Source organism: Dermacentor albipictus, chromosome 5 (assembly GCF_038994185.2).
Source record: "Dermacentor albipictus isolate Rhodes 1998 colony chromosome 5, USDA_Dalb.pri_finalv2, whole genome shotgun sequence".
NCBI lineage: Eukaryota > Metazoa > Arthropoda > Arachnida > Ixodida > Ixodidae > Dermacentor > Dermacentor albipictus.
The window spans coordinates 12,347,676-12,372,939 of record NC_091825.1 but is presented as its reverse complement, the minus strand read 5'-3'; the positions used below and the strand labels follow the sequence as shown (position 1 = coordinate 12,372,939).

General features: G+C 47.3%; 2 protein-coding genes across 7 annotated transcripts in view; one reads left to right on the top strand and one right to left on the bottom strand.

The window, feature by feature from the left end:
* Positions 1–16,897, top strand: part of LOC135918051 (uncharacterized) — a 468,520-nt gene extending 451,623 nt beyond the window's left edge. Inside the window, exon 7 of the mRNA XM_070538274.1 lies at positions 16,664–16,897. Within this exon, the coding sequence (XP_070394375.1) occupies positions 16,664–16,750 (87 nt within the window). The 3' untranslated portion in view covers positions 16,751–16,897. The remainder of the gene's footprint in view (positions 1–16,663) is intronic.
* Cdk8 (cyclin-dependent kinase 8) overlaps positions 1–25,264 on the bottom strand; it is a 349,166-nt gene that overhangs the window by 318,708 nt on the left and 5,194 nt on the right. The gene's annotated exons all lie outside the window — the stretch shown is intronic.

The window sequence follows — 25,264 nt, the reverse complement described above, 5'->3', positions numbered from 1 at the left end:
TTATTTCATCCCCAACCTACATATCTCCTCGCATTGATCATCATCACAAAGTTGGAGTTTTGCAGTGTTGCACTAGAGCTTGTCACGAGTCTTTTCTTCTTAGGACGTGTCAAGAATGGAACCACCTTCCCGCCGCGTTGATTGCTATTGAGGACCAGGCACAATTTCGTACGGCTATAATCAACACCATCACTTCGGGCCTAACATGTCTATGGCTACATCACTTGCTGCCTTCTTTGTTTTCTTTGTTATGTAACTTTTTTTTTACCCCCCTCCCCTCTGTAATACCTTGTGGTCTTGAGGGTATAATAAATGAAATGAATGAAATGAAATGAATGAAAAGCACTTTTGTAGGCAAAGCTTGTGTGGGCCTCTCACCATCTGCCTGATGTTCTTCCGCAGTGGGTAGCACACAACTACATGTTACATTCAAGGCGGGGATTTGAGGGAGACAGGTGCAGCACTGAGGAAGGTGTACTGCTGACTGCTGCTTCAAAGGACTTCTTAGACTTCACTGTGCGTGTGCAAGGTGGAAGTATGCGAAGTTCACTAGAAGTACTGTCGACTGTAGTTACGCGGTCACCTTTCTTGGGATCGAGTAGAACTTGTTGCTGGGTGAGTTAGTTGGGATCTAAAGAATACATTGTTGTGCCAAAAATGGAAAGTAAAGACTTGGGAAGGAAGAGTACGAAACGACAGATTTCGAAATCTGTCGTTTCATACTCTTCCTTCCCAAGTCTTTATTTTCCTTTTTTGGCGCAACAATGTAATCTTTATTGGGATCCACCGACTCTTTTGCAGTTGTGCAGATATACCTGCTAGTGGCGGCTCACCTGAACTTCGCAAAAGACCAGCAACTGACTCAGCTCTCCAGCAATAAACTCTGCCTATCACACAGCTGCCCCTCGCACTTCAGTTGCTTTTTCGCACCGTATTTCGTATTTCTCGTGCTCGCTACACTTGATTTGTCAGTGTAAGCAAGGAAAGCTTGGCTATTGAATATACGCTCTATGTGCTCATAGTTTCAAGACAAACAAAGCATGTAGGCTGCAGTACGTGTATTGAGAAAAAAGTGGCCTCTCATCTGCTTAGCAAAGCTCTGTGAAGCAATGGCTTGCACAATACGACTTCTGCCTTTCAAATCTCACAAGTCAATTTTCTTACCCCGAAAATGGGCTAAACGCATTCAATGCATAAAACAGGTTGTTGTTTGTGAGCAGTTTATAGTGCCTATTTCAGCCTCTATAGCGGCTAAACTGAGGCTTTAGGTGCGTGTTTCAAGTGACTAAAGCCCAGATTTCTTGTGCCTAAATATCCGGCCTCAGATGATTACATTAGACATTTAATTGATCTTGATAATTTTGCTGGTTCGGTTTTCTTAGACCTTGCTAAAGCATTCAACACTATAAACCGCAGCATTTTGTTAGTCAAACTAGAATCAATTGGCATACTAACCAGTCCTGCACTAACTTTTAATCAAAAACTAACAGTGTGTACAGGAGATGCTCATTCTAAAAACAAAATTGTTAATCAAGGGGAGCCAAATGGTTTTATACTAGGTACTGCACTGTTTTGCATGTACTTAATTGAACCATACAAACGGCCTAACTTTTGTGTGAGACCTACATGAAGATGATACAACCGTTTCCTCACCCAATAAATCTTTACTATAGCTAACTTTAAGATGGATGATTTAACAAGGATTGTTGAATGGTGTTAGCTTAATTTTTTACTTATAAACTTAACAAAATCCCAGTTAATAATGTTTAGATCATCTCAGAGAATGTTAACTTGTAAGCCTGAAATAACCGTTGCTGGTCATCTCATTCCTCGATACTACATTGGATCCCAATTGAAACATTTTTTTATCACATTGTGTTCATCAACCAAAAGATAGCATTTGGCATCCGAGCATTCATTAAACATTGAGCATTTTTTACTAAAGGTGCATTATTATTATTACACTATGCATTCATTCATAGTCATATCATACATGGCACTATTTTTTGGAGCAGTACTTTTAGTGTCACTTTTCTTTTATTCAGCATGTACAAAATCAGGCTATTCACATAACATAGTGCCTGTTCTGGAAATGATACCGTATTACGATATTGTCACGTGGTGGTGACGTTAAGAACACAGTAGCAATACTGTGATAGACAAAACTAACTTTTATTGGGCGAACCTGTGCCCACAAAACAGGCTACACTTATAGCACAACGATAGCGGCGAACACGGTCGGCGATCGTCGAAAATCTGATCAGCGGGTCAAGCGCGTCAGCTTTTACAGAGCAGTCGTCGAATGTTCCAGACTAATCGTTCGGACCCGCGTGCCTTCTACAAAGTTCTACACCATTCGCGACAGGCGAATAAATCAGATAACACAAGGTTCGGCGACAACACACTGCGGATAGAAGCATCGATAAATTTCCAGAAACTTCGGATACATGTAGGCGCGTCCCGCGCTGTGCGACAACATTTGTTAGGGGGCGGAACTTGGTCGCCCGATAAAGATAAGTACACGTGTCAATATACAAACTATATTGTTGCAGTTACAAATTTGTACAACTATCATCTAGTGATCTTGTTTTTTATTTAACGACGAAACAAGTTTCATACGAATTCATAGGCTCTAACTTCCTCACTAATCCCAATAACATCAGGTTTGCATCTCATGGCAATTCTCTTTTAGCTTTATGTTTCTCTATGAAAAAATGGCATCCTCTTTTTCTGCTTTAAAGCTTTGGAATGTCTGCCATGTGTACTTAAGTGCTCCTAATCCTTATATTGATTTAGAGGGGCCCTCAGATAAAACAGAACGGACTTGCTGTTTAGACGTCTCCTTATAAATCACCTTCCACAAAAATTTTTCTAATCCTTCAGGTGTGAACAAAGTTAGAGGTAGCTGTCACACCAATGTGTGACTTTATCCCTCCTTTCATCTCTGCTAGTGTGCTGGAAGCTACGCAGGTATTTACTCCGGAAAGTAGCAACACTCTTTGGCTGTTGCCGCCACATCCTCACCAGCACTGCTGCTGTCCCTCCTCGCCATGCTGGCACTTCCTGCATGCTGACTGGCTGCAGCGCATGAAGCCCGTCAGCTGAACCCCACGTCACGGATACGGCCTGAAACTTGTCTTGGCCATTTTTTACTTTTTCTGGATGCCATTCTCCTCGCAGGTGTTAGTCATCATGCTGCCACGGCCCACAAGTGCTTTGCAAGTTAATAGTGTTTAAACACTAGAGAAACTTGGGCGAGTTGATGGAAGTCCATATTTGATAAGCAGCAGCGCTAAAATGGCAAGGACAAAGAATTGCAACACAAGAGCTGTGTTGTGATCCTCTTTTCCTCGCCCTTGTCTTTTTAGCGCTGCTGCTAGTCAAATATAATTGAGCTTCTTTTCACAAGAGAATGTCTTGCTGCTGCGCTTTTCAATGCAGCAGCAGGCGGTACAAAGGACTAGTGTTGTTTTCAATCCCCAAAGGAAACCGAGACGTTGGACGCCAATAACTATGGCTGGAAAGAAAAGATTTTGCTTCTTTGAAAGATGTCATTCTTTACAAGACAAGTAGTATTGTACATTTGTTAATACTCGTAGGCAAAGTTGCATGAAGATTTCTATTATTTTTGTCAGCCAGACTTTTCATTAATTCAACACAGTGCACAAGCAAACTGCAAATAAATCGATTCTTTTTAGAGCAAAAGCTCTACTATGCTATGTCTCTCAAAGTCATTCATCGCGTCCAATGACCTTGAGCCATCGGAGCGTAAGTGTGGCAGGTGTGACATAACACCATGAGATCCGCTGCGGAGAGGAGTCGTTGCTGCTCTTGCTCTGAGCCTCTCCGCTGCAGTACCACGTGACTAGGCGAGGCTTAAAGGGCTAAATATAGACTGACATACCGTGAGCGCAGGCAAACTTTACACCACATTGGCAAGAACAGCCTTTATAGTTTGACCAGACGCGGCCATTGCAATCTGACATGCCCAGCATTGAGCAACGCTCACCCACATGCCAATTATGCTAGACTATAAACGCACCTTTAACGGCTGCTTCGCCAGCACTTGGTTGTTCAGTCTCGCCATGGATGGCACGCCGTCTGTGCGTGCACTTCGGTGCAAGCTGCAGGCTGAATCCAGTACTACTATGCAGCTAGGCGGCAGGCTGCGAAATCTCAAAAGCATCTCAGCCTTTCTTACTTGCCTTTGTATTACGTCTTTTGTTAGTGTCACTTTTTAGTCGCTCCCGCACACGAATAGATGGACTGTTGACTGTCCCACCTCCAAAGGCCTTGTGGGATGCCTGCACCAGCAGCTGAAGGATTCTTCCGCCACCGACCTCTTTTCACCCGAGTGGCTCCTCGTGCTGCTCAATCTGCCGTGTTTCGAGCTAAGTTAGCGTGCAGCTGCGTGCACTCTCTGCTTCTGCCTGCCATGCAAGTCCCCCTTCGTCTAACCTTTGACCCTATGTTGTTCCTGCAATGGTTCCTTCCCTTACATTCCACCATGCCAACACTACAGTCACCCTACTCTCCAGGCAGCAGACATGTTTCCGTCAATACTGGTGCATAGCCCAACAGTGCTGCTGTTCTTTTCAGTCGGGAAGCGAGCCTTACCGATGTTTCCCCCCTGTTGCTTGCCAATACTGAGCGCCCAAAAAATGTCCGCTGCCATCATAGCCAACGTGAAATGCATCTTCCAAGTGACCACTGGGAAAGAGAAGGAAGAGGTAGCAATTCTTTTTCCCAGAGCAGTAACAGCAAGCTATTTCGCTGCCATCTTGAAATGAGGATGTCAAAGTTAGCGGTCCAAAAGGATAGGACAGGAAAAAAGAAAAGAGCATCGTACTCGCACTTTGCCAACATCGTACTTAGCTAAACTAAATTTCTTCTGCAATAGGCCCTTTTGCATTTTTTCTTACAAGCACCCAACCTTGGGACTTAGTGCGTTTAATTTCATCTGTTTCGTGCCATGCAAGGTTCCCTGGATACTACATCAGGAAAGGTGTAGTGCCCCACGATGTTCTCACTCTGTTTGGCTTAGTGTGACCATCTCTCGGTCATGTGAAGCACATCTGCATAATTACATACACCAAGTTTTGGAGACAAGTGCACGTTTACCAGGACCTGTCATCCTTCAAGAGAACAGACTGGTGGACTAGCTTGTACTGCATGACTTGAGGTAAAGCGCAAGAGAGGACAACATCCTGTGTCTTTGCCCTCTTCAGTCGTCCTACGTGCTCTCTTGCGCTTTACCTCAAGTCATCATTCAGTCATATTTCCCACAATGGATGGTTGACTCACAGTTACAAAACTTTCGTCGAATGGCAGCGGACACTACCGAGTTTTGATGTGGCAGTTTTATGGCGCAGCTACTAAAGAATGCATACAAGTCCCCTGACATTTCTGATAAGCTGCTGCTTCTCAGAAATGCCTTTGCTACTGAAGTTATAGCTTCAGTCCTCAAGAAAAGGCCGAAGTTCAGCTTGGAACACAGAATCCCTGGCCATGAGCTCCTTGCTCTGAAACACAAGGCTCCGATAAAAGCAGGAGAAGAGGACCATGAACACTGTGTCCTTAAAGGTGCTGACACTTTCTGACAGCAAAAGAATCGAAATTTGGGCGAGTTGGTACGGTAACATGATCTTGGATTGTAGTGCGAAGTGAACACGGACACAGAAAGGAGCAGACAGGACGAGCGCTAACTCTCAACTAAATTTGAACATATTGTAAGGAAGATGAGGAACGTGCGCGCAGTCAGCAGCATCGGCAGCATCAAGCGCGCAGCAGAGGCTCGAGCTCGGGGACTGTGCTCGGTGCATCGTAGAACCGGCGGTCGCTACGAACCCCAATAAACCTCCTTCATAAGTGGTGGAGCCGCGGGGTAACGTTCCACTCTACCATCCTGGAACTCCGTTCTCGGAGTTCTGCCATGCTGTTCTCGGAGTACCTTCTGCCATGCTGGACGCCGACCAGCAGACTCTTCCATCGCCACCCGTCCCTTGCGCTGGCACCGTTCGCCAGTGGGAGCCTCCCATCTTCAGCGGAACCGACGACAACGACGTTGAAGAGTGGCTGTTGTCCTACGAACGGGTGAGCGTTCACAACAAATGGAATGACTCGGACAAGCTGGCTTACGTGTCATTCTACCTCGCGGGCGTGGCCAGTCTCTGGTTCAGAAATCATGAAAGGGATATCCGAACGTGGTCGGCACTCAAGAAATCGACTACAGAAGTATTTGACCGACCCGCCGTCAGGAAACTCCGAGCCGAACAGCGTTTGCGTACACGCGCGCAGGACACGGGTGAGACATTCACCAGCTACATAGAAGACGTTCTCGATTTGTGCAGGCGCGTGAACGCTGCCATGACGGAAGCGGGAAAGATCAAGCACGTCATGAAGGGAATCGACGATGACGCGTTCCAAATGCTTCTGGCCAAGGACCCACGCATTGTTGGCGACGTCATCAGCTTGTGCCAGAGCTATGATGAATTGTGTAAGCAGCGAGCTCCGACAAGGCGACATCCCACACCAAATGCGGCATCACTCTGCAGCCTTACCACCGGCCCAGAACAAGCCTCCCTGATAACGAAAATCAAGGATTTTGTCCGCGAAGAAGTCGCACGACAGCTATCTCTGGTGTCCGTCACTCAGGAGTCTGAAGGCACTTTGCCGTCTCATATCCGTAACGTGATCCATGAAGAGGTCGCGGAAGCGCTGCCGGCTGTTCACCAGCAGGATGTCGTGGCTACACCAATCACTTATGCTACGGTTGCTGCAATGGCCCCTCGCACTGTGCCCGTGCGTCGCTTCCAGCAGCCTGTGCACCGCCCTCCACCTCCCGTCCCCTGGACCACCATTGCCGTCACTAACCCGTGGCGTACGCCGGACAATCGCCCTATATGCTTCGCATGTAGGTGTCCCGGTCATGTCGCAAGGTTCTGCCACTGCCGCTCGCAGGCGTTCGATGACGATCGCCGAGCGCCCTATGTGCCGCCTGATTTAAATGCGCCTTACGGACCTTTCGACCCATCACCAGCTCGCTCGCCGTCCTCCGGTCACCCTCCCCACGTCGTCGATTGCTTTCCCCTATGTGTCGACGACCTGTCTCTAACGAAGAGGGAAACTAGACGACGCAGTTCCTGAGGCAAGAACTGCGCAAGTGTCGACATGCCGAAGTCCTCCTCCTTTACCTGCCAAGGTCATTGATGTGCTTATCGAAGATGTCGCTACAGTCGCCTTAGTCGATACCGGTGCCGCTATTTCAGTTATGGACGCCAGGTTTTGCCGTTCGCTTCGTAAAGTGACGACGTCTCTGTCTGGATTGTCGCTCCGAACGGAGAGTTCTCAACCCATTCACCCTACCGCTGCTTGTACTGCACGTGTGATCATACAGGACGTTTTGTACACGATTGAATTCATAGTTCTTTCATCGTGCTCCCACGCCGTTATTCTAGGATGGGATTTTCTCTCACGCCACAATGCCATCATCAATTGCGCTCGGGCTGAGATTGAACTTTTCCACCTTGGTGACCTGGCCTCAGTCGATGCTAATCCTGCCGCTAAAATTGTCGTGAGAGAAGACACCTGTATCCCCCCGCGCTCTTCAGCATTCGTACCAGTCTTCTGTAGTACCATATCCGATGGGACGGTCTTCTTCATGCCCTCTCATCACTTTGTTACCCGAAAAGCGCTTCCTTTGCCCTTTGCAGCTCTTGACCTTGCCGCCGGTGTGAGCACGATGCCCATTTACAATCATCTTTCATCGCCGCTATCACTGCTCCGCCGCGACTGCCTTGGTTACGTCGAGTCGGTCGATTCCACACGAATTGTCTCCGTCCTCGACGAAGTGTCTTCTACTGCCGCCCATGAACTGAGTGCCCTCTCCATACCAGACTCAACATCGACTGGTGTGTTCAGCCCATTCATCGCCGAAGATCTGACGCCTTCGCAGCGATCTCAACTTGTGGCAATCCTTCAGCACTTCCGCCTTTCTTTCGACGTTGCGCAAACCTCTCTTGGCCGTGCATCGACAGTCCAGCATTACATCGACACTGGCACTCACTCACCCCTGCGACAAAGACCATATCGCGTGTCCGCTACGGAACGTCGCGTCATTGCAGACCAGGTCGATGACATGCTCCGTCGAGGCGTCATTCAACCTTCCCAAAGCCCATGGGCCTCTCCCGTGGTCCTCGTCACAAAGAAAGACGGTTCCATCCGCTTCTGTGTTGTCTTTCGGCGGTTGAACAAGATCACGCTGAAGGACGTCTACCCATTACCACGCATCGATGATGCTCTGGACTGTTTGCAGGGAGCCGAGTTCTTTTCTTCGCTAGATTTGCGATCAGGCTACTGGCAGGTTCCGATGGCAGAGGCCGATCGCCCGAAAACTGCCTTTGTTACACCAGACGGCTTGTATGAATTCACCGTCATGCCTTTCGGACTTTGCAACGCACCTGCTACGTTCGAAAGAATGATGGATAATGTTCTGCGTGGCCTCAAATGGAAAATATGTCTTTGCTATCTTGACGACATTATGGTGTTCGCCCCTGATTTCCCAACACACCTGCTCCGCCTCCAGCACGTACTCACTTGCTTGACCAACGCCGGGTTGCAACTTAACTTGAAGAAGTGTAGATTTGCTGTTCGTCAGCTAACAATTTTAGGCCATGTCGTGTCAAAGGAGGGCATTCGCCCGGATCCCGAGAAGCTACGTGCTGTTACTGCGTTCCCAAAACCTACTACTATGAAAGAGCTACGCAGTTTCATCGGCCTCTGCTCTTACTTCCGGCGATTCGTTCGAAACTTTGCATCAATTATATCGCCTCTCACGGAGCTCCTTGGTGGCGCAAGAGATCTCTCATCATGGTCCCCAGAGTGTGACGACGCCTTCACAACCTTGCGCCGTCTTCTCACGATGCCACCCATTCTTCGCCATTTTGACCCACAAGCGCCAACCGAAATCCATACCGATGCAAGCGGTGCAGGCCTTGGCGCTGTGTTGGCACAGCGTCAACCTGGCCACCCAGAATACGTCGTCGCATACGCGAGTCGCACGTTAACCAAGGCGGAGACCAATTACAGCGTTACAGAAAAGGAGTGTTTGGCCATAGTGTGCCAAGCGCCCGCTTGGCAAGTTTTGCCCATATTTATACGGCCGATCTTTTGACGTAGTGACCGACCACCACGCACTATGTTGGCTGTTGACGCTCAAAGATCCATCGGGCCGCCTTGCCCGCTGAGCATTGCGAATCCAAGAATACGACATCCGCGTGGTGTACCGTTCCGGGCGAAAGCACTCCGACACTGACGCGCTATCCCGATCACCGCTTCCCCCGAAGGCCAATCACGACTCTCCCTGCGAGTGCACATTATCCTCTCTGGACGTTGACACTATCGCTGCTGCACAGCGTAATGATCCCTGGACTGCATCTCTGCTCGACCTTCTCTCCAATACATCGAAAGTTCCAGCGTCACGTACGCTTCGGCGCCAAGTGCCTCATTTTGCGATTCGCGACCAGCTATTGTATCGACGCAACTATGCCCCAGACGGACGCACCTGGTTACTCGTCATTCCGAGAATCTTGCAAGCAGAGCTCTGCTCCTCGTTCCACGTCGACCCTCAGTGTGGCCATGCGGGAGTCTTCAAGACCTACGAAAGACTTCGACACGGCTATTACTGGCGGGGAATGTATAATTTCGTTCGAAAGTTCATCCGCTCTTGTCATGAGTGCCAACGCCGGAAAGCGCCACCGCACAATACCGCCGGTGAACTCCAGTCTTTACAATGCCCATCCCGACCCTTTGATCGCGTGGGCATAGATCTCTACGGGCCGCTTCCGTTGACTCCTGCCGGCAATAGGTGGATAATGGTTGCGGTAGACCACTTAACCCGTTATTCGGAGACTGCTGCTCTACCAAATGCTACAGCGCAGGAGGTCGCCAATTTCCTACTTCGTCGTTTTCTCCTTCATCATGGAGGTCCACGTGAACTTTTAAGCGACAGAGGCCGCGCCTTCTTATCTGAAGTCATCGAACAACTGCTTGCTAAATGCGCTATTGTTCATCGTAAATGCACTGCTTATCATCCACAGACTAACGGTACCACGAAACGCTTTAATCGAACTCTTGGTGACATGCTCGCCATGTATGTCTCACCTGATCACTCTAATTGGGACCTAGTTCTTCCGTTTGTCACCTACGCCTACAACACCGCGACTCAGGCCACTACCGGATTCTCACCCTTTTACCTTCTTTACGGCCGTCATCCTTCGCACACCATCGACACCATTCTGCCCTACCGGCCGGACCCATCTGAATGCCTGCCGATCTCGGAAGCCACCAGACAAGCAGAGGAATGTCGCCAGCTTGCCCGCCGATTCACCTCGGATGACCAGAACCACCAAAAAGCCGTTCACGATGCCCAGAACTCGACTCCCACTTTTCTCCCGGGCGCTCTCGTCTGGTTGTTAGTGCCACACCGCACGCCTGGGCTCGCTTCAAAACTCCTTCCGAAGTATGACGGTCTATACCGCATTCTCAAGAGAACATCACCCGTTAATTATCTGGTTGAGCCGCTCACGCCGCCGTCCGACATGCGACGTCGTAACCGCGAAGTCGTTCACGTTCAGCGTCTCAAGCCGTATCACAACTCTACCATCCTTCCAGAAAACTAAGTCACCAGGATGGCTCCTTTATTTCCGCGGGGCCATTGTAAGGAAGATGAGGAACGTGCGCGCAGTCAGCAGCATCGGCAGCATCAAGCGCGCAGCAGAGGCTCGAGCTCGGGGACTGTGCTCGGTGCATTGTAGAACCAACGGTCGCTACGAACCCCAATAAACCTCCTTTATAATATATATATAGGTGATTGCAAAAACCGCAGCATAAGAACGTGACAAGGTAGAAAACAGTTACACATATCAGGAGGTATGGAAGTCAAAAAAGGAAACACACACACACACAAAAAAAAGATTACTTCAAATTGGTGCACGTATTGTGAAGGTACTGAAATTCGCCTTCTAACAGAGACAAGGATGCATGGCTAACGCAAGTGTCTCCTAATCTTTTGATGTGGAATGCCTCGATTATTTCCAGTGTGGGTGTGGTTTGGCATTTGTGTCTGGAAAGAATTTTTGTGTCTTCAAAGAAAGGTTTACAACCACAACTGAAACAATGTGACTCTAGATGTGAAGCATTAGGGTTGTTTAGTGAATGCTTGTGTTCTTTTAGTCTAATATTAATGCCCCTGCCGCTCTGTCCAATGTAAGTTTTCCTGCACTTGAGTGGAATCTGATAAACTATACCGATGTTACAAGGCACTAAAGGGGACACATGTCTGACACCGCAATCATCTTTTTTTCTTTTTTTGCCACCCTGTTCATGTTTCCTATTTATCATAGGGCACATGTTAGACAACTTGCAGGGGGCCAAGAAAACTGTATTGACGTCATATCTATTGGCCACATTCCGTAAACCATGGGATAATCTATGCATATAGGGTACCACAACAAACGTTTTTTTTTTCTTTTTTCTGTTTTTTCTTGTTTCTTACCGGAGCGTTTTACCCATTTTAAAAGTTTTTCGCAGGTTAGTGGTAATAAATGCACAGGATAACTAGCCTTTCCAAGCCTTTCTATCTGTTGTGAAAAACTTTGTTGCATATTGTGTGGACATGACTTAGTAATGGCAGACCTAAGAGTTGAATGAGCTATCCCCTGTTTAACAAGTTTAGAATGACAAGAAGAAAATTCAAGCAGTGGCTTCTTAGCCCTAGGCGAATAATGCCAACAGACGTGCTCATCCTGGAATGTTAAGCACAGATCTAAAAACTGTAATTTGTTGCTCTGGATAAGCTCAAGCGTGAAACCTAGACCCTCACCACATTCCCTAAAAACTTTTAAAATATCCGTAGCTTTCTTGGAGTAGTTATCACGAGAACAAAACACCAGGTAGTCATCTACGTATCTAAATGAATGCACCGCCAATTCCTTAAGATTGTTTTGTAGTTTTCTATTGATGCGACTTAGATAAATATCACTAAAAACTGGCACAACTTTTGAACCAATGCAAACTCACGATTTTTGTACGTACATAGAACCACCCCATTTTACAACGGTATTCTCTATGTAAAACAACAAAAGTTCTGAAAAGGGTTCCACGGGCATCCCACAGTCCTGAGTAAACCGGAACTCATCATTGTTGAGCCTCACTGCTTCTATAGCACTACACATTAGTTCCGCTTGCGGAAGCAAATAAAAAAGATCTTTTACATCAACACTGATCACCGAGCATTTACCTGGATTATTTTCTGTTAGGAATTGTTTCAATTCTGGTTGTAAACCTTTCTTTGAAAACACAAAAATTTTTTCCAGACACAAATGCCAAACCACACTCACACTGGAAATAATCGAGGCATTCCACATCAAAAGATTAGGAGACACTTGCGTTAGCCATGCATCCTTGTCTCTGTTAGAATGCGAATTTTAGTACCTTCACAATACGTGCACTAATCTGAGGTAATCTTTTTTTTTTTGTGTGTGTGTGTGTGTGTGTGTGTGTGTGTGTGTGTGTGTGTGTGTGTGTGTGTGTGTGTGTGTGTGTGTTTCCTTTTTTGACTTCCATACCTCCTGATATGAGTAACTGTTTTCTACCTTGTCACGTTCTTATGCTGCGGTTTTTGCAATCACCTTGTGGGGTCTGAAGTGGGATATCTCACACCGTACTCTTGGGACAAAGGAACGACAACACAGTAGTGCAAACAATCACAAGGGCATTTATTGCACCTTTCATACACCAACGCCTGCTAGCCGAGTTGCTATCCACAAAACATGCCGATGGGCGCGCGACAAATCTAGAAGTCCGACTCACCACGTCCTCGCGAGCGAATATGTTCGCCCCATGCTGGATCCCAACGCCTGGTCGTTCGCGTGTATGGTCACGCGAATCGTGGCGCGTTCGAAGGCGGCCACGCGAGGCGGTCTCGCAGAAGCATGGGTGGCGGCACGCGGGAGACGTCCCCGCTGTGCGTCGACCCGCCGGGAAAGTGCCGCGCTGCACGTGCGGCACGCCCGTCCCCGCTCGTTGCCTCGAACCCAAGAGAGCGCACCTTGCCTCTCCCGCCAAGGGTAACCCCGCAGCCGCGCAACACTAGCGCCATCTCTCGGACTGCGCCTGTACCACTCGGACCGCCGCGTGTGCGGCGAAGCCGTACTACAGGAGACGCGCTATGCGGGAAAAACATCAAGGGAGGCGCGAGGGTCGCGCATCCCCACAACCTATACATATATATGTTCTTCGTTTTAGTAAAAATTTTGTTGAGAGATAGCGCTCGTCCTGTCTGCTCCTTTCTCTGTCCGTGTTCACTTCGCGCTAAAATCCAAGATCATGTTTTCTCCGACAGAATTGGTCAACCCAAGTTTTCTACTGACATCACTTCCTTCTTCAAAGACAAGGCTCTCTGTCTTCGGCAGGCTGATAAAGAAGGCAGCTTTACCGTTATGCCCACATTGTTTTTATGGCTGCCAATCAGTTAGGTAAGATTTGTGCCGCTGTGCAGAGAAAGAATGAGCAGGTAAAGGACAGAAGGCGAACCGACATCTACTTCATAAAACACATGAACATATTTGCGGACTGCCGTACTGGTGTGGTACATAGTGTTTCTTACAGCTGCAGCCACTTCTACGTAGGGTAGACAGGCCGTTCTGTTAATCAGAGTTTAATGGAGCATGAAAGGTCATTAACTGGAGGATCACCATCTAATCTTTCTTCACACTGTCAAGACTGCAAATGCACACCCAAATTCGATGACTGCGCTGTTTTATACAAGCACAAGAACAAAAAAATGCGCCCGATGGTCGAGGCCTGGCATATCAATAGTAGTGGAAAGCATGCGTGAGACAGCCTTCGATTAACTTGCATAAAGAAATGAAATGCCTGAATAGTTATCTATCGTGCAGGCCCACACATGTGCGTGAGTGACAGGCGGCGGTACCATACTTGAGCACACACATAAGTTTTGTGTCTACTTTCCTTTTCCACCACAGTGCGCCCTTCAGTTGATAGTCAGCGTTTGTGTAGTCTGGTTCTTGTCTCTTGTGTCCATGTCTGCACGCCTCACCTTCTTTCATGTTATGCCTACGTCGGTTTTCCCGGAAAAGGCCTCTTGTGCAATTAAGAAGAACTTTGTGTTTGTAATTGAATACTCGCGCTGATGGGCTAACTCTAATTACTGTCGCTCTTGGGCGGCTGCTAACTTTTGCTGCGCAGTAACTAAGCCGGAAGGCGTCAGCCGCACGCGCCGGAGCGTGAAAGAAAAGGACTAAAAGCCGTTTCGAGACTGGTTTATTTTACAAAGGACAGATCGAAAGGAAGAGAAAAGGAAGAGCGAAAAAACCTAAAACCCAAGTTCTCTACTGGCCGTGTTGACGCCTTCGTCCCTCTCAGAGGTGCTGGCGATTCACACTGAGCAGGCGGTCTGCCGAAAACCCGGTGGCACGGATCAGGTTGCAGGTCAGGGCGGCGGCCGGGACGCTAGCCCAGCGGGGCACCCCTCGTCCATTCGCCAGCTCCCTCTCTCTCTTGTGTTGTCGGGCCTTCAGCGATGGGTGCAACAAACGTGGGGCGGTCGTTTGCGATTCATAACAGTGCCCATTGCTGCTAAGACCTTGTCCAAGGTAAAAATCAGCGCAGTGGCCTTGTGTAACAAACTCAATTTGGTGCAACTAGCAAAATCCATCAGTAAGTGAAAATGTGCGAACCTAGAAGTGCTTTCTACTGTGGAGGCACATAAATTAGAGATGACCTTTAGATCCATTATGTGGGGACCGCACGCGCCCATTTTGCCCCGAATCGTCGCGGTCACACGTTGCGGACACGTCGAGAGCTGGCATAGACAGGGGAGAGGCGCACCACGCCCTCTCCAGGTTCTCCCTCGCTCTCGCGAAGTGTGCACCCTTCCCCCTGACTCATGGGAAAGTATCCGATGGGCAAGGAGGACATTCCCCTTGCAAAGGTAAAAATGTATAAAATTGCGCCACTGGAGGAGACCCTCTCTCTATCGCACCCAACCTCTAACTTGCCGGACTGGATTACCTGCTGCAACCTATGAGTGACCTCATATCTTCAATCCTCATCCCAGGCAATGAAGCAATGCTATTTATTACTTACTGCAGAGAGGGCTTCCCTCTGCCACTGTCCTTTATTGCTTGTAGCAATAAACTGTTAGGGTTGACGATGCTGGCTGCCTTATTCATTCGAACCCAACAAAGCTGCGAGCACATGCGCTACGGGTTGGAGAGTACTACGGAACAACTGTGTGTGGCTAGATCCGGAGCTCGCCTTCAGCCTTAGCCGCACGCAGAGCGAGCCCCCATAATTGTAACTGAGAATGGTAAATTCAAAAACATGTTAGCCCTTTTTTACTAACCCACCTAAATATGCTTTCATATGACAATTCATTTGCCGCTAACAATTCTTCTCAGTCACCAACTTCTTCAAAAGCAGCTGGTTATACCTTTTCTATACATGTTGAGGTTTTATTTTATTCTGTGCCTCACAAGGAACCTTTATCGTATGTTAAAGGTTGCATTGAGAACAAGGGTTGCATTTGGGGAAGAGTGTACGAATATTCAAAACTTCAAATATTCTATTCAAATCAGTTAGCACCTGATTCGATTAGAAAGACCCCTTACAAAATATTCGAACCCCCCAAAACTGCTGCTGTTGGGTCTTCAAGTCAGCTTCGTCACAGTACAGCCGGGCTACCCGGTGAAGCACACAGATGTAGTGCGATGAAGCATATCAAAAGTAAGAAAAAAGCACTGTCACAGAACCCCTGCTGGAGCTTATGGCTACCTGCGACTATCAGCTCAACTACTCACACTGCCTCTTCATGCAGCTGGACAACACCAGCTGCCAGGTGGACCTTTGTGTCTGCTACTACCTGGCTAAGTGCATGTTTTCCAAACTACTAACTTGAAGTTCAGTAAAGTGGAAAGTTGGGCTAGTTGGTGAGTGATCATCATACCTTGCTGGTGAAGCAGCGCACTGACACGGACACAGTGAAGACAAACAGGAAAAGACGACACTCGCTGCACTCGCAACTATTTTGACCAAGGAGCAAGCTTGGCAATGTGTTTAGAACCTTGTTGATGATGATGATGTGTGGTGTTTTATGGCATAAGGGCCAGGTTTGGCCAAAGAGCACCATGACAAGTGGTAGTGTTAACGATGTATTATGGAAGATGTGGCTTGGCTGTAAAGTGGCCTAAAAATAGTCGCTGCAAAGTGCGTAAAATCTACGTGCTATAAAATTATGGGGATGACTAATGAAGGATACCATGAACATTAAAATCCATCGTAGAAGAATGATGCATTGTTTAATATATGCGAGATGTTAAATTGCTTACAGCACTACTGCCTCGCCAGAGCCCTTGAACCACAAGGGCCTAGAGGCATGTGCTATTCAATATAATTATCACAGCGGCATCCTCTCAAGAGAGGAAGCGCTACGAACGTGTGGGGCTAATAACATGCAATACAACATCTTTCAAGAAACCTAGGACAGCATTGGTGTCAAAGAGTGGTTCTGGACCAAGTAACATAACAGGATGAAGGGGGATGTGCTGCCGGTATGCTAAGAGAAAATGTTTCTTTCTTTCAGATTCGGCTTCCCGACACTCCAGTAGGACGTGGAGGACGGTCAGCCTCTCCCCGCATCTACCACAGGTTGGAGGCTCGTTTCCCGTGAGTAAAAAGTTATGTGTGCCAAAAGTGTGTCCTATTCTTAGACGGCAGAATAGGACATCTGTCCGGCGGGATTTTGTTACAGGAGGCCAGAAACCTAATTGTGGCTTTATTACATGCAGTTTATTATTTATTTCCAGGTCCCACAAGCGTTGCCAGTAGTTTCGCAGATTTCTTCTTAAGAAAGGCTTCAGGTCTGTGACGGAGACCGAAGCAGTAAGATTAACTGCATGCATTGAAATTGACGTGGCCATCTGGTCCGCTAGAACGTTACCCTCGATGCCCCTATGTCCAGGCACCCAGCATATAATCACATGTTGGCTAGATATATATGCTTTGCACAGGACAGAGTAGAGTTCATTAATTACCGGATTTTTGTGGTTACAGAATGACATCAAGGCCTTCACAACACTAAGGGAGTCCATATATATAATTGATTTCTGGAGTTTTGATTTCTTTATATGCTTTACAACCGACAAGAGTGCGTAGGCCTCAGCCGTAAAGATACTGGTTTCCGGATGTAGTACGTTGGATTCCGAGAAGGATGGACCGACGGCTGCATAGGACACCCCGTCGTGTGACTTCAATGCATCTGTGTAGAACTTCGTGCAGGAATATTTGTACTGGAGTTCCCGGAAATTCATTTGGATTTCAATCTCTGGAGCATGCTTATATATCGCATTGCATGAGCTGCCACTCCCAAGGAGGTAGCAGCTTGGCTGGATGCATTAGGCGGAGCTCGAGGAGTGGGACATGCATTTGATCACTAAGCTCCCTCGCACGCAGCGAGAAAGGCTGTCTTACGGAGGGACGATTATGAAAGAGTGTAGCATATGTCATATCGTTAATGGTATTAAAACACGGATGTTGAGGATTAGAGTGGACTTTCAGAAAATATGTTTGGCTGATGTATGTTCTCTGCAGATGAAGTGACCACTCATTTGATTCTGCATATAGACTTTCAATGGGACTTGTTCTGAAAGCTCCAGTGGCCAGTCGGATTCCTAGATGGTGGACCGGATCTAGCATCTTTAGCACGCTCGGGGCTGCAGAATAATAGATCACGGCACCGTAGTCCAACCGTGATCGAATGAGGCTCTTGTAAAGATTCAATGAACATTTCCTGTCGCTGCCCCATGTTGTGTGGGATAACACTTTAAGTAAGTTCGTTGTTTTTAAGCATTTGACCTTGAGGTACTTTATGTGTGCAATAAAAGTTAATTTAGAATCAAGTATGATGCCTAAGAACTTGTGTTCTTTGTTCACAGGAATTCGCTGACCATACATTTCAATACTGGGTTCTGCAATGAGCCCTCTCTTTCTTGTGAAAAGCACATAAGAACTTTTGTTGGGGTTCACTTTAAATCCATTTTCGTCTGCCCACTTGGAAACCTTGTTCAAGCCCTGCTGTACCTGTCTCTCACATACTGTGAGGTTGCAGGATTTGAAGCCTATTTGTATATCGTCTACGTATACGGAATAAAAAATGGCCGGTGGCAGTGAAGCACATAGCGTGTTCATCTTAACGATAAAGAGAGTGCAGCTGAGAACGCCTCCCTGGGGTACACCAGTTTCCTGCATAAAAGGACGTGACAGTGCATTACAGACTTTTACTCGGAAGGTACGATTTGACAAATAGCTTTCAATTGTGTTCAGCATATTTCCACGGACGCCAATTTCCGACATGTCTCCCGTAATGCCATGCTGTGTCAGATGCCTTCTCCATATCAAGGAATATCGATAGGAAAAACTGTTTATGTATAAATGCATCGCAGATATTTCCTTCAATGCGCACAAGATGATCGGTTGTCAACCACCGTTCTCGGAATCCACAATGATAAGGATCGAGCATATTGTTGAGCTCAAGGAAAGGTATAAGTCTGCGATTTATCATTTTTTCAAAAAGCTTACACAGACAATTAGTTAGAGCTATCAGACGGTAACTTGCCGCCAAGGAAGGGTCTTTTCCGTGCTTCAGTACAGGAACCACAATCGCTTCTTTCCATGTGGATGGGAGGTATCCGGAAGCCCAAATAGTGTTGAATAGTGTAAGTAGTGTAACTTGCGTGTCAGTATGTAGGTTTCTGATCATGTCATACATGACTCTGTCAGGTCCCAGTGCAGTGCTTTTGCATGTGTTCAAGGCAGCTCTGAACTCGGCAATACTGAAAGGCCGGTTATACGGTTCATTCTGCCTGGATTTTCGTATGATTGGCTTACGTTCTATTATTTCTTTATGTTTAAGAAAGGACTGGGAATAATTGATTGAGCTCGACACACGCTCAAAGTGCTCCCCAAGTGAATCGGCCTGGTCTTGAAGGGTTTCGCCTTGTGTGTTTACCAAAGGGAGGGAGTATGTTTGTCGCCCTCTTATCCTACTAACCCTGTTCCAGACTTTGGCCTCATCTGGATACGAGTTGATACCCGATAAAAACGTTTGCCAACTCTCTCTTCTGGCCTGTCGGCGGGTTCGCCTGCCTTGGGATTTTGCTTTTTTAAAGTTTATAAGATTCTCCACAATGGGGGAGGCGCGTAGAAATCCCCACGCTTTGTTTTGTTTCTTACGAGCGATCCTACAATCGTCGTTCCACGACGGGACACGCCGTTTACATGTCAAGCCATTTACTTGTGATATGCATTTAGATGCGGCATCTATTATCAAGACTGTAAAATACTCCACAACAGCATCAATTTCTAACGAGGAGATGTCATGCCATGAGATACCAGTAAGAGTTCGAAATTTATCCCAATCAGCTGTCTCAATCTTCCACCGAGGTGCCTGTGGTGGATATGCGTTTTCTTTAGGTGTTTGTAGTCGTATGGGGAAGTGATCGCTTCCGTAAGGGTTCTTTGTAACTTTCCATTCGAGTGCAGGCAGAATAGAAGATCTGAGATCGATTGAAGAAAAGGTTCTGTTTGCTAGAGAGTAATATGTGGGTTCCTTTTTATTCAGAAGGCACGCACCACAAGCAAAAAGGAACTGTTCAACAAGACGACCTCGCGCATCTATACGAAAGTCGCCCCACAGGGAGCTGTGCGCATTGAAATCGCCAAGAACAACATAAGGTTCTGGCAATTCGTCTATAAATGACTGAAATTCATGTTTGTTTAAATTGTAGTGTGGGGGTACGTAAATCGAGCAAATTGTGACGAGTTTATTTAGGAGAACAACTCGAACCGCCACTGCTTCAAGGGGCATACGTAGCTGTAAAGGTTGACAGGCTATGCTTTTATGAGTGACAATCGCAACACCGCCCGATGGTGCAACGGCATCATTGCTATCTTTGCAAAACGTAACATACTTTCGGATAAAGTTTGTGTGTTTGGATTTTAAGTGTGTTTCCTGTAAACACAGCACTTTTGGATTATGTTTGTGGATGAGTTCTTACAAGTCATCAACATTTTTTAGAAAACCTCTGATGTTCCATTGAATAATTTGTGTATCCATATTAAAAGTAAATTAGTGCTGTGTGTACGGAAACGGAAATTATGCCTTAGATTACAGAGCTCTTTCGAGGCCCTGTAACCGGCCTTTTGCCCTTTCTGGAGCGTTCGAGGGAGCCTCGCCGATCCTTAGGCGTTTGGTGTGCCTTGAGGACAGGTGCAGTGTCCATTACCTCTAGTGAGGCTCCGGACACGTGCTCTTGCGAGCGAGAAGTTTTCAGAGAGAGTACCGCCTTGGAGGGCAAGACCCCTGCGCCCACCAGCCTGGAGGTCGATGGGGCTCCCTGAGGGATCTGGCTGCGCCGGCTGTTGCCAGCGCTGGAAGGGCCCGGGGAGGTTGGGGCAGCCTGGGCTGCGCCCACCTTCGGGGTCGATGGCCCTGTCTGCTGTGTTGGCGTAGCAGCGTTAGCTGCAGCCGCCGATGGGGCGGATGGCGTCACTGCCGCCTCACTGGCCGCCAGAGACCGTTGTGGCGCTGCCCCCTGACGCGCCACTTCAGCAAATGTGTTCTTAGGCAGGTATGCCACCCGCCTATGTGCCTCCTTGAATGATATATTTTCTTTCACTTTGATCGTGGCAATTTCTTTTTCTTTTTTCCAAGATGGGCACGACCGCGAGTACGCGGCGTGCTCTCCATCACAGTTTACACAATGCAAAGAGTTTGCGCAAGCTTCAGACGTGTGTTCATGGGCAGCTCTGCGAGCTGTGGCCAAAACGTTGGCATTTGAAACACCTCTGGGGATTTGGCACATACGGTCTTACACAGAGCTTGATGTACCCGGCCTCGATTGACTCGGGCAGGACACTTGAATTGAAGGTGAGTATTAGGTGTTTGGTCGCAATTTCTTTACCATCTCGCCTCATCTTGATTCTTTTGACATTTATAACATTCTGTTCACTGAAGCCCTCCAAGAGTTCAGCCTCAGAGAGCTCCAGCAAATCATCGTCCAAGACAACACCGCGGGTGATATTCATCATACGGTGCGGGGTTCCTACTATTTGGGTCTCCCCAAATGATACTAGTTTAGGCAGTTTCTCAAGTTGTTTCTGATCGCGGAGCTCCAAGAGGAGGTCGCCGCTAGCCATCCTCGACGCCTTATAGCCTGGGCCAAAAACTTCGGTAAGGGACTTCGATACAAGGAATGGGGAAATTGTTCGCACTGCTTTAGCTGGTTTTTCAGAATGGATGACGTGGAAACGAGGGAAAGATTCTTTTTGCCGACCAAAAAATTTGAATATTTCATCGGTGCGCCCTCTTTTCTGAGGGCGATCAGGGAGTAAGGGAAGGAGTTAGCCATAAAGATATGTGAGATTTCGCCAGTAACGCCAGCCACCCACCGTGGAGTCCTACAAGGGGACGCTGCAGGACCTGTAAAACACGGCCTGCAAATGCCAGCTGTACATTACCACTATAACCAAATATGAAATAACCAAGGTTGGCTATCCACACAAGGTTAACCCTTGCTGCCTGGAAAAATTGGAAGTAGAAGGAAACCAGAAAAAGGCAGGAAAGGTGGAAAGTGAGGGAAAGACTAAGGTAATAGGGAGAGAGAGACACAGGAAAAGGCAACTACCGATTTCCCCCGGGTGGGTCAGTCCGGGGGTGCCGTCTACGTAAAGCCGAGGCCAAAAAGGTGTGTTGCCGCCGCCGGGGGGCCGTAAAGGTCCAAACACCCGGCATTCGCTCAACCTCCAGGATCCCCTTTTCCCCGGACACGGCTAAGCCGCGCACGGCTACGCGCAGGAGGGTCCAACCCACGTGTGCTCGGGTACGTGGTGTTGCAACACATCAAACGCCTGCTGACGCAGACGCCCCTGCAGGGTTAGAACCTTGTTGTAGAGTAGCTGAATACTACCAGGATGCTTCAATGGCAAAGTGGAACAATATCCTGCCTTTAGAAGAAACAAGGAAAATTTCAACACGAAGAAACCGAGATATGCCATCAACAACAAAAGCTCCTGAAGAGGCTCCTTCCACGTCAGCACTGTCTAAAGGCTTTGATAAGCTCACCAGCCAGTAGCAATTTTCACTTGCTTGTAGCAGCACTTTTCACTGTCATAAGCATTGATTGAGAGATATGTGCATGATGAAATTCTGGGGCAAAATGTAGATCCCTGTGTGTGGTGCTATAAGCATGGTGCCCACTGTCGGCTCGGCTTGTGAAGAAACACCTGCCGATACCAGAAACTGGAATGTCCAGTAAGAGCATCTCCAGGGTGTCTACCAAGTTGACATTTCCAAATTCCCTGAGTTTTCCAGGTTTTCCCTGAGTGCCATTGCAAATTTCCCTGAGTGATGCAGAACTGTGTTTTATATCAACACGGGCTGAAACCATATCGCCTCATGCTGTCACTCTCTAGTAAGCACATGAAAAAAAAGCAACTTAATCCAATTTGAATACTAAGGAGCAGTGTTGATGTTATTCAAAAAGAGAATAGAAGGCAGGGGTTAGTAAAATGCACAGCAAATAAAGTGTCATTGAAAACAATTGCAAATAGGGTTGGACATTATCAAATACGAATAAAAAGGAGATGCATACAAAGGCAAATATTTTCTAATATGAGCTATTTCTATCAACTGATAGCAACCTCAGTGGAATGAGGCCTGAACTCTGTCACAATTGAGATTCTCTCTCAACAGCTCGTAAGTCCTGACATACTCTCAGCCCGCGCACGACGCCCGAGTGTTGTGTTGCACTGCTTCAAAGAGTGTATTTTGGTTTGGATGAGGGACACCTGCATCTCGGCATCAGCCAAAACTTTATTTTTTGAGCTCAAGCTCTTTCAAAACGGCGGCAACAAGCTTCCTTTCTCGTTTATTCCTCAATGCGTAGGTCACTTCTGTTCTTGTCCGCCTTCCGCCACTCGTTCGCCCCAAGGACCATTTGAAGCATCTTGATCAGTTGCACAGTCCACGACCGATTTTTCGAGCTCCCTAGGGGCCACAAAAACGTCCGAAAAATCGGCCAGTTGGAAAAAAATAAATGTGTGTCATTTACTGCCCTTAGGGGCTCAAACCGCCACAGGCACGTTCGAAAACGCTCTGAAGGCCTGTCGGTACACGTATTAGGCATACCTGTGCTCGTACTGTGACAGGAAATGCCGGGTGCCCACGTGCATAATTAAGATATACATACTGTATTCCGTGGCAATAGCCGCTTCCCACGCTTGTTATGCTTCACTGCAATACTTTTCCGTAAGCTTTACCGAGTAACATTTCTGTACAAAGGCGAAGCTGACTTTCACGAACCGGCATTATGCAACGCACCGTGTTTTCCAGGTTTCTAAGCCAATCGCGAAGACCACAAAGGTGGAGTCCGTGCCATTGCTGACAGCAGCGAATTCTTTCAATAAAAAGTTCGGCACCCACTGGCAAGAAGCTTCATAGCGAACGTCGAAGCAGCTAGGCCTAGCGTTGCCGCAGTGGTGGCAACGGGTGCCAGCAGATCTGCGTGCGAGAGTGCCGGTTCGAGGCGGCGAAGTAATCAAGACGGCAGCGGTGGTGCCTTTGATTAATGCCGTTTCGGACCTGCGGTCGCGGCAAAACATCCGGAAAATCGGACGGCAAAGAGTTCTTGCGTCGGAAATTTCATACGTTCTGATACGTAGCCACTATGGGGTACGAGGTGGCGCCGCGAAGCCGTCCAAATTATTGGGAATCTGGAAAGTCGCTCGTTGACTGTACACTGGCAACTCCTCCTGCCAACGACAGGGCGTCAAAGACGATTCATTAGGATTCCTGTCTGCTACTCGAGCCAGCATGACCGCGACTTTCGACCCTTTCAATAAAATTGCCGCTAATTTTCCTGATAGAGGCCCAAATTCCCTGAGTTTTCCCTGACTTTTTCCAGACTACGCGAAATCCCTGAGAATTCCCGGTTGGTAGACACCCTGATCTCTTTTCAGTGTCTGGAGGAAGTGCGCCATGTGGGAGAGTGTCACTGCTCCCTGAACATGTTGAGCAGCTATCCATCCTTAATGATGACAGTGAATAACTGCAGTTATGATATTATCAAGCAAAAGTGTTATGATACTGTCAAGCAAAAGCACAAAGCATAATTTCCTGTACATTATTTGCTGTGGAATAAGCATTGTTTTTGTAATTCTGGCTGGTGAAAAAAAATATGCTTCTGGAAAATCAATAGCATTTGCATTAGAAAAATATTTTTGAAATATTCTATTTGATTTGCACTTGGTTTTCATTATTTGAATTCACTTCAAAATCTGAAATTCGGTTTTCACACACCCCTAGTTGCACTGCTTGTATTAATTCTTGTAACGTGTCTGCAGACAGCTTGACGTCATTAGTTAAATTTTACCTTGACAGTACCTTTATTCTTTTTAATGAACAGCTTTGTTCAGCAAAAAGGGGTATGCATCCGTTCACTTGTTGCTCCAGTGTCTTGCAACATTTTCTTGTCTTCCAGATCATGTTTTAGACAATGCACTTGACACAAGTAAGGTTCTTAAAATTCTTAGATACATTGACAATTTTCTCATGCTTCTAAAAAGCTTTGATCCTTTGACTACCTCTGATGAGTAGGATTGTGTTTTAACAACTTTTAAACAGGAAAGGTTTTAACATTTACTCATTAGCAACCTGACAACAATAAGTTGCAGTTCTTAGATCCTAGCTTGACTTTCGAGAATCAACACATGTGCTGGATGTACTCCCACCGTGTTTGTAAAGATTGGCTCCAGTTTGATTCAACACATTCAACAACAGTGAAAAGGGCTGTTGGTATGCTATGCCTTAACTTTGCCTTGTGCAAGTCATGCCAGCACATGGTGAATATTAGGTTTAATGTGCAGATCTTGTGGCTGGAGTCAGCAAGTTCCCTCATTCGTTGTTGTCCAATGTTTCAGAGTCCTTATTTCACAGGCTGAAAGGTTGCGACGGTAGGCCTGCCTCCACTGGAAAGAAGACCCCAGGTGGGGCCTTACAGGCACAAGGCACAATGTGCCTGTGGTGTTTTCAGTGCCGAACGAGTTGCCGAGGCTTTGTGCCCACGTTTCAACAAAGAAGGTGATGCTGCCATGCAAGAAGAAGCACACTACGCGTGCTGTGCCGTAG